This window comes from Centroberyx affinis, unplaced genomic scaffold (genome assembly GCF_046629955.1).
Source record: "Centroberyx affinis isolate AG114_WGS23_722 - 3 ecotype Tasmania unplaced genomic scaffold, CSIRO-AGI_Caff_v1 ptg001992l_1, whole genome shotgun sequence".
In the NCBI taxonomy this organism is placed as follows: Eukaryota; Metazoa; Chordata; class Actinopteri; order Beryciformes; family Berycidae; genus Centroberyx; species Centroberyx affinis.
This window is the reverse complement of record NW_027280336.1, coordinates 37501-47118: the sequence shown is the minus strand read 5'-3', so window position 1 is coordinate 47118 and position 9618 is coordinate 37501. Positions and strand designations below refer to the sequence as shown.

The following is a 9618-nucleotide window of genomic DNA, read 5'->3' as shown; positions in this document are numbered from 1 at the left end:
CTAACTTTACACTCAACACTAACTTTACACTCAACACTAACTTTACACTCAACACACTAACTTTACACTCAACACTAACTTTACACTCAACACACTAACTTTACACTCAACACTAACTTTACACTCAACACTAACTTACACTCAACACTAACTTTACACTCAACACTAACTTTACACTCCTCATGCTGAGCCTGTGTGTGCAGTTCCTGGCAGAGGAACAGTGTGCAGATCCAGTACAGATGAGTGTGACCTTCCAGAATACTGCAACGGCTCCTCAGCCCTCTGCCAGAGCGACGTCTTCATCCAGGTAAACACAGGCTTCCTACACAGGTCTGGAAAGTCTGGAAAAGTATTAAAAATGAATTTGATCATTTCCAGGTCTTGAATAGTTTGGGAATTTGAAAAAAATGGAAAATGTTGCGGTTCAGGTCCGATACACACATCATTCTAGCTTTTATGTTGTTGTAGAGCCACTTTGAGTCCACAGTTTGTGTTGATGTGAAGAATAATGTTCAGATAGAGGGACGCTCTTATTACCCAGCCGCTGTCAGCTGCATTATATCAAATACCCACCAAAATCAAATCCGGTCAAGAAACATATAGGGTCTGGGAAAAATATGGAGTTTTAAAATGGAAAGCGTGTAGGAACCCTGCCAATCATCTCACATATTCTGATATTTGTCTCTGTGAAGAACAATCTTCATCTATACAGTGATATGACCTAGTTAGCAGGGGCAAGATGTCTGTCTGTGTAAATCATATTCATATCATATACTTCAAAACAAGTCAAGGTCTGGAAAAAGTATGGAATTTTTTAATTGAAAATGTGTAGGAACCCTGGACACAGATCCAGATACAGGACTGTAAATATGGGACTGTAGGTCTGGATCCCAGTCTTCATGTTACACACTGCGTAATTAAGGACTTGTTTCTGTGATCCATTCTCCTCCTTCAATAAAGTATAAAGTATATTTCACAAAGATGAAATCTGTCCGTTCATTAATTGGTCCGGGGGGGGGGGGGGGGGGGGGACTGCATCATCACTGGGGGACAACATGCTCTCTGTAGGGCTGTGGGACTGGAGACCGGTCCTGGTCTTCGGACCAGATTTTAAAGGTCTCTCCTCTGAACTGACTTATTTTTTACTCGGTCTTGATGAAGAGGCAAAAGAGGACTGTGAAGGTCGGTCGAGTACATCAACAGATTTGCGTCGTTATCAGAGTCAGTTTAGAGTCACTCAAGTCTTGAATTGGACTTTAACGTCCCGGTCTTGGTTCTGATTTGAGTCTCGACCCCCTTTGGTTCTCTGCCTTGAACTGGACTTGACAAACTCCGTTCTTGTTCTTGCCTTTCTTTTGCTTGTCTTTGCTATAACACTACTTGTGTGTGTGTGTGTGTGTCTGTGTGTGTGTGTGTGTCTGTGTGTGTGTGTGTGTGTGTGTGTGTGTGTGTGTGTGTGTGTGTGTGTGTCTGTGTGTGTGTGTGTGTGTCTGTGTGTGTGTGTGTCTGTGTGTGTGTGTGTGTGTGTGTGTTGCAGAACGGACAGCCCTGTCAGAAGCAGCAGGCCTACTGTTATAACGGGAAGTGTCAGTACTATGATGGACAGTGCCAGGCATCTTCGGACCCAGTGTGTGACTTTTACACCTTTACACTGTTTATATTTACACTGTTTACATTGTTTACATTTACACTGTTTATATTTACACTGTTTACACTGTTTACATTTACACTGTTTACATTTACACTGTTTATATTTACACTGTTTACACTGTTTACACTGTTTACATTTACACTGTTTACATTTACACTGTTTACACTGTTTACATTTACACTGTTTACATTTACACTATTTACACTGTTTACATTGTTTACATTCACACTCTTTACATTTACACTGTTTACATTTACACTGTTTACACTGTTTACATTGTTTACATTCACACTGTTTACATTTACACTGTTGACACTGTTTACATTTACACTGTTTACATTTACACTATTTACACTGTTTACATTGTTTACATTCACACTCTTTACATTTACACTGTTTACATTTACACTGTTTACACTGTTTACATTGTTTACATTCACACTGTTTACATTTACACTGTTTACATTGTTTACGTTTACACTGTTTACACTGTACATACAGAACATTACAGGAATATTACAAGGCATTTGTTGAGTCCATGGGAATAGTTCATGAGCACCCTCTGCTGTTCATATTTGGTGTTGACCTGTCTTGAATTTTCTCCTCCTCTCCTCTCCTCCCCTCTCCCCATCTACTCCTCTCCTCCTCTCCTCTCACCTCCTCTCTCCTCATCTCCTCCTCTCCTCTCCTCTCCTCCTCTCCTCTCTCCTCCTCCCATCTCCCCCTCTCCTCTCCTCTCCTCCCCCTCTCCTCCTCCCCATCTCCTCCTCTCCTCTCTCCTCCTCCTCTCCTCTGCTCCTCTCCTCTCCTCTCCTCCCTCCTCCTCTCCTCTCCTCCTCTCTTCTCCTCCTCAGAGGCGAAAGCTGCTCCAGATGTTTGTTTTAAAGATGTTAACAGTAAAGGCGATCGGTTCGGTAACTGTGGCTACCAGAACTATGGCTACAAGAAGTGTGAGAGCAGGTACACACACACACACACACACACACACACACACACACACACACACACACACACACACACACACACACACAGTTTCATGGCCACTAAATAAGAAATTAAATCACACAGTATTATATATATATTATTATATATATATTTTGTGGTAGAGATTCCAGATATTTTTATAGTCTTTCCATAAAACTATCATGTACCTGATGATGAGGGATGCAGATTTATGTGTGTGTGTGTGTGTGTGTGTGTGTGTGTGTGTCATAAATCAAAAGTTAGCGTGACCCTCCAGTCTGTGGCATCTTGTAGTTTAACTGAATAAAATAAATATTATATACACACTAATTAACAAATGAATTCAGTAGAAGTCAAAAAGCCTGTCTCCCTCCCCTGGTCTTGTTTTAGTTGAAGTCAATATAAACATAATCGGTCACACTTTATTTTACAGTACAGTAACATACAGTAACAGTAACAAGCCGAACTTTGTATCAAATTAGACAAAAACTAGAAATAATATGTTCTTTATTAGACAGTAAACAAACACAGTTATACCCTAATTAGACACCATACACCTAAGTTATGCTGTAATCAGAAGCTGCATATAATACCGTATCAGACCACATAATGTGACCACAGGATCTTCAGTGCAGTGAACCTTCTGGCTGATCCTGGGTCTGCTCCTCAGGAACGCTCTGTGTGGGAAGCTGCAGTGTTCTAACGTGCAGCCGGTCACGGTGTTCGGCATCGAGCCGTCCATCATCAGCACGCCCTTCGCCGGCACCAAGTGCTACGGGGTCGACTTCCTGCTGGGCTCGGACGTCCCGGACCCCGGCATGGTGAACGAGGGGACCAAGTGCGGAGAGAACAAGGTGATCGTCCCTCGCCCCGTCCCATCCCGCCCCTCGCCCCCCCGCCCCGCCCCGTCCCATCCCGCCCCCTCGCCCCCCCGCCCCGTCCCGCCCCCCCGCCCTGCCCGGAACTGATCTATTCACCCGGCGGCCAATTTGAACCCTGGGGGTGTGAAGCTGTGCAGGAAGAGTCCAGCAGAGTCCCACTGAAAACACATCAGAGGTCAAAATGGCCTCAGAGTGAATGAGGTCAACAGTTAAAGAACGTCATGTTGCTGCTTAACGAGGCGACAGGAAACACATCACCCTCCCCCCCTCCCTCCCTATCTGGACCAATCAGGAACCAGCATGTCTCCTTGTTTTGAGCTGTAACGGTGTCATGTTTCTTCTTCTGTGGTGTCCAGGTGTATGAGAGCTGTAACAGTGTCATGTTTCTTCTTCTGTGGTGTCCAGGTGTGTATGAACTTTGAGTGTCGCAGCGCCGACGTCCTGAACTACGACTGTGATGTGGAGAAGAAGTGTCACGGACACGGGGTGAGACCCGTCTGTCTGTCTGTCTGTCTGTCTGCCTGTCTGTCTGCCTGTCTGTCTGTCTGTCTGCCTGCCTGTCTGTCTGTCTGCCTGCCTGTCTGGTGTGTCAGTTCATCTGTATCAAAATATTAACCTGTTTCTGTCTCTCTCTCTCTCTCTCTCTGCCTGTCTGTCCGTCTCTCTGCCTGTCTGTCTCTCTGCCTGTCTCTCTCTCTCTCTCTTTCTGCCTGTCTGTCTGTCTCTCTGCCTGTCTCTCTCTGCCTGTCTCTCTCTCTGCCTGTCTCTCGTTCTCTCTCTCTCTGCCTGTCTGTCTCTCTGCCTGTCTCTCTCTGCCTGTCTCTCGTTCTCTCTCTCTCTGCCTGTCTGTCTCTCTGCCTGTCTCTCGTTCTCTCTCTCTCTGCCTGTCTCTCTCTGCCTGTCTCTCTCTCTGCCTGTCTCTCTCTCTCTCTGCCTGTCTCTCTCTCTCTCTCTGCCTGTCTCTCTCTCTGCCTGTCTGTCTCTCAGGTGTGTAACAGTAACAGGAACTGTCACTGTGAGGACAGCTGGGCTCCGCCCTTCTGTGAGGTCAAAGGTTACGGCGGCAGCGTGGACAGCGGCCCAACGTGGAACGGTAGGCCGACCTCTGACCTCTGTCCTCTGTCCTCTGTCCTCTGTCCTCTGACCTCTGTCCTCTGACCTCTGACCTCTCTGACCTCTGTCCTCTGTCCTCTGACCTCTGACCTCTGACCTCTGTCCTCTGTCCTCTGTCCTCTGACCTCTGACCTCTGACCTCTGTCCTCTGTCCTCAACAGTCATGTCATCTGATTACTGGAGCATTATTCTGATCTAATTACTAGAATATTAATCTGATATTTCTTGATATATTTATATTTGGCTGTAATAATGTCTGATTGTTGATTTGAAATATCTCTCTCTCTCTCTCTCTCCCTCTCTCTCTCTCTCTCCTCTCTCTATCTCTCTCTCTCTCTCTCCCTCTCTCTCTCTCTATCTCTCTCTTCTCTCTCTCTCTCCCCCTCTCTCTCTCTCTCTCTCCCCTCTCTCTCTCTCTCTCTCTCTCTCTCTCTCTCTCTCTCTCTCTCTCTCTCTCTCTCCCTCTCTCTCTCTCTCTCTCTCTCTCTCTCTCTCTCTCTCTCTCTCTCTCTCTCCAGATAAAGACACCTCTGTCAGAGACGGTCTGTTAGTTTTCTTCTTCCTGGTTCTTCCTCTCCTGGCTCTGGGTGCGTTTGTTTTCCTGCACAGGAACGAGTTGCTGCAGCGGTTGGGGCGGAGCCGCAGGAAGCGCTCACAGGGATACGAGTGAGTCTGGAAATATAAAATATCATTTTGCATCAGGTCAGTGTGTCCGGTGACCTTTGACCTGCAGTTAGAAAAACCAACAGACATCAGTTTCCAGCTGATAAACTGACAGACTGACAGACTGTCTGTTACTCTGATCATCAGTTTACTGACAGAGAATCAGATTGAGTTTACAGGAGAGTTTTGCCTTAATCTGAACACAGAATACGATGTCACTTCCTGTCGTTATATTTCATCAGCAGTAAACTTTCCCACACAGCTCAGTTGTAACAACCCAGTTGCCTGTGTATCACCTGCAATTAACTGAAAAGTTGCCTGCAACCTGGTTGCATCAAGTTGAAACTGTTTGAACTTTTTGCAACTCGATTCAGGCAACAGCCAATCAAAACGCTGATATCATGTCACCTGATTTTCAGCTGAAAGTAACTGACAGAAACAACAGACGACAAACAGCCAGGAAAAAATAAATGTCTGTCATTCTGAAGGTTTGTGGATTCACTTCACATTCAGATCTTGTCATGTTCCAGGTAGTTTCAGTGTTTCCTGTATAGAAAGTGAACTTGGCAGAGGATGTTAGCTGCTGTTAGCTTCACCGCTAACTGGACATACAGGAGCTTCTGTTCTGTTAATATTACACCACAGTGAAGAGGTTTAATATGATGAATTACTGACTGTTTAACCTGATGGCAACACACAATAATGTTAAAGCAGACAGGTTCAGCTGAGCAGCAGACAGGTTCAGCTGAGCAGCAGACAGGTTCCTTCAGCTGCTGTTGTATTAATAGTCGGGTCAGTCAGACAGACAGCTGCCTGTCTGTCTCTCCAGCTGTCTGTCTCTCCAGCTGCAGCTTCTCGGGTGTGAACAGAGTTGGAGTCGATATTCCAGAAAAGTTGATCCTGCAGTTTCCCTCCAGACTGAGTGAAATTCCCAGGAGTTTTCCTTTGTGCCTGAGAGCTGAAAGTTTGATTTTTAGTTTTCCAAACTGTTCGGAGCAGCAGATTAATATGAAACATTAATAAGAGCAGGAGAAACACAGAAACTCCTCATCCGCTGTTTTTCTACAACAACAACAACAACAACAACAACAACAACAAGTGAGGTGTTCAACATGCGGCCCGCCTCACCTGTCAGGGCCGTCATGTCGTGTTGAACGCTTTCTACAGGCAAACTTCACAGAGAGAAGAGAGAGAGAGAGACACCAGAGCAGCTGGAGAGACAACATGGAGAGACAGGTTCAGTCTCAGCTGTCTGCTCCCTGTGTGCAGAGAGGCTGACAGACTGAGGGACAGAAGGCTGCAGAGTAAATCCATCATGAAAACAGGCTCGTTTGAGAAGACTTCCTGCTGCCTGGAAAACAGACCAGAGTAGCCGAGTGCAGTCAGGCGGCAACAAGCCGAACACTCCTGACTGCACACTCACTGCTCTTCTTCTTCTTCTTCTTCTTCAGTTTTGTTTAACGGCGGCTGATAAACAATTTAAAAGATGCGTTACCGCCACACACACTCACTGCTCTAACGACCCAGACCTTCACATTACTTATTTTTATTTTAATGTAGGCATGACAGGTGGCTTTTACTGAAAATATGACATAGCAGCAGTGGTGGAAGAAGTACTGAGATGTTTTACTGCAGTAAAAGTAGCAATACAACAATGTAAAGATACTCCATTACAAGTAAAAGTCCTGCATTCAAAATCTTACTTCAGTAAAAGTACATAAGTATTGGCAGCAAAATGTACTTAGAGTATCAAAGTAAACGTACTCATTATGCAAACTGTCCCAATTTAGACAATATTCCATAAATTATTGGAATATTAATACTGATTTATTGACATACATGTACATGTAAGCAGCATTTTAAAGTTGTCAACATGAAGCTAATCTTAACAATTTAGCTATACTTTTGGGTAGTCTAATCTATAACAATGCTATTTTATAGTTATTTTATAAAGATGATCAAATGTTTTAAATATAAAATATTGATCTGAAAAGTAACTAGTAACTATAGCTGTGAAATAAATGTAATGGAGTAAAAAGTACTATATTTCCCTCTAACATGTAGTGGAGTAGAAGTACAAAGTAGCATAAAATGGAAATACTCAAGTAAAGTACAAGTACCTCAAAATTGTACTTAAGTACATTACTTGAGTAAATGCACTTAGTTACTTTCCACCACTGCATAGTGTTGTAATAAAATGGTACACAGACGGCTCATGGAGTGACATCTTGACGTCTTCATGTCACTGTGGGTGTGTGATACAGCTGTGATGAACCAATCAGCGCTCAGCTCGAGGCGTTTCCCATGATCCTCGGAGCCGTGCGGTCGGAGAGAGAGAGCAGCCGCAGAACCTCGGTCCTCCGTCCCGTCAGATTCCCGCGGCTCGCCCGGTCGAGTCTGCGGAGCGAGTCGGACGACTTTTCTAACCTTCATTTTCTAACCACTAAACAGCTGAGAGGGGGAAGTCGTGTTTTACAGCAGCAAATATTATTGTGTGTTGCCATCAGGTTAAACAGTCAGTAATTCAGCATATTAAACCTCTTCACTGTGGTGTAATATTAACAGAACAGAAGCTCCTGTATGTCCAGTTAGCGGTGAAGCTAACAGCAGCTAACATCCTCTGCCAAGTTCACTTTCTATACAGGAAACACTGAAACTACCTGGAACATGACAAGATCTGAATGTGAAGTGAATCCACAAACCTTCAGAATCTGGATGACAGATTTATTTTTCCTGGCTGTTTGTCGTCTGTTGTCTCTGTCAGTTACTCCGTCAGCTGGCTGTAGTACTGCATGTTGATTGGCTGTTGCCTGAATCTAGTTGCAGAAAGTTCTAGGTTCATTTTGCAGGAAACTTTTCAGTGAACTGCAGGGTGAAACAGTGAAGTTCAGTTCCAACCTGCAGCTGAGTCAGCAAAGTCCTCCTGAAAGCTCCAAATCACTTCATGGCTCTCACTGGACGTTCTCCTGGATGTTCTCCAGCTCAGCTGAGTTGAACTGAAGTCAGTCAGGCTGTAGATCCAGACGGAGACACAGAACAGTCAGCTGACGCTCCGCCTGTTAGAGCTTTGACTGAAACATGAAAATTATTTCTCTATCAGCTGCACCTGCAGGGAAAAAATACACATTCTGAATCCAGATCAGTTTTCCATGAGGGTTCAGTCAGTGGTCTGTCTGTCTGTCTGTCTGTCTGTCTGTCTGTCTGTCTGTCTGACCCGGTCCTACTTCCTGTCTTTGGTCTTCCTGACTTCCTGTCTTCCTGTCATCAGGGCCGATGGCAGAGCTTCAGCCAATCCCAGCAGAGGCCCGCCTCCCAGAGCCCAGCCTCCCGCTGTCGCCCGCGGCAACAACAACATCGTCAGAGACGGGGTGAGTTTCTGAAACTGAGGCTATATGAAGCTTTATTATACTGTTTGTACAGGCTGTGTGTGTGTGTGTGTGTGTGTGTGTGTGTGTGTGTGTGTGTGTGTGTGTGTGTGTGTGTGTGTGTGTGTGTGTGTGTGTGTAACTCAGACTAAACTCAGTTCACTTGTGTTAAACAAACTGCAACTAAACTTCATTATTAAACTTCTTATAAAGTCTTCATGTCTCTCACATCTAATGGGAGGATTGATGATGTAAGAACTGTTTGATGAGGTCATAATGTGATAAATTGTCCCTCTGAATGGGTCCAAAATGCAATATAACCTGATATTTTAATATTTTCTTCCTGATAATATAAAACCTGGCATTTATTACATGATAATGACTGTAACTGTGTTTTTAGTTGTTACACAACATCAGGTGTTTTCACAGGTTATGATCTGATCCATCAGTTATTACATCATCAGTTATCCATTAACCATGTCTGTCCTAAACAAGCTCATGACGGCAGCTCAAACAAGACAGGAGATTCATCAGTTTTCAATTAATTGCCGTAGCAACGCCCCAATCAGTGTAATTCAGCTGCTCATTGGTTAGTTCAGCAGACTGATGATGTCACTGTGTGTGACCCCGCCTCTCTGCTGCAGGAGGCGGAGCCGCAGGTGAGACCTTCTGTCAGTTACTGTGTAGTTTACATTTTCCACCGTGTTTCCATGGCGACCGCAGCACTTCCCCAAGTTATAAATCAACCAGTCTTTAATCAGCTGGTCAGTTAATTGATCGACTCACCAGTTAATTAAGAGACTTGTTGGTTAATTGATAGACTGCCAGTTAATTAATAGATGAGGCAGTAGAGTGTCAGTAGAGCTGAGTACTGAGTGTTCAGCTGACAGTAGAGTCTGAATGATTTGAAGTTAATTGTTTTAATTGGACTGAGTTAACGAGTCTTAACGAGTCTTAACGAGTCTTAACGAGTCTTAACGAG

General features: G+C 44.4%; 1 protein-coding gene across 2 annotated transcripts in view; it reads left to right on the top strand.

Moving 5' to 3' along the window:
- Positions 1 to 212: 212 nt before the first annotated feature.
- The window catches only part of LOC139653866 (disintegrin and metalloproteinase domain-containing protein 9-like), a 15548-nt gene continuing 6142 nt past the window's right edge, over positions 213 to 9618 (top strand). For both annotated transcript variants that reach the window (XM_071530869.1, XM_071530868.1), the window contains exons 1-8: positions 213 to 307; positions 1538 to 1627; positions 2506 to 2611; positions 3285 to 3468; positions 3901 to 3981; positions 4483 to 4588; positions 5127 to 5274; positions 8540 to 8639. In XM_071530869.1, coding sequence (XP_071386970.1) covers positions 3433 to 3468; positions 3901 to 3981; positions 4483 to 4588; positions 5127 to 5274; positions 8540 to 8639 — 471 coding nt within the window. In that variant the 5' untranslated portion in view covers positions 213 to 307; positions 1538 to 1627; positions 2506 to 2611; positions 3285 to 3432. The remainder of the gene's footprint in view (positions 308 to 1537; positions 1628 to 2505; positions 2612 to 3284; positions 3469 to 3900; positions 3982 to 4482; positions 4589 to 5126; positions 5275 to 8539; positions 8640 to 9618) is intronic.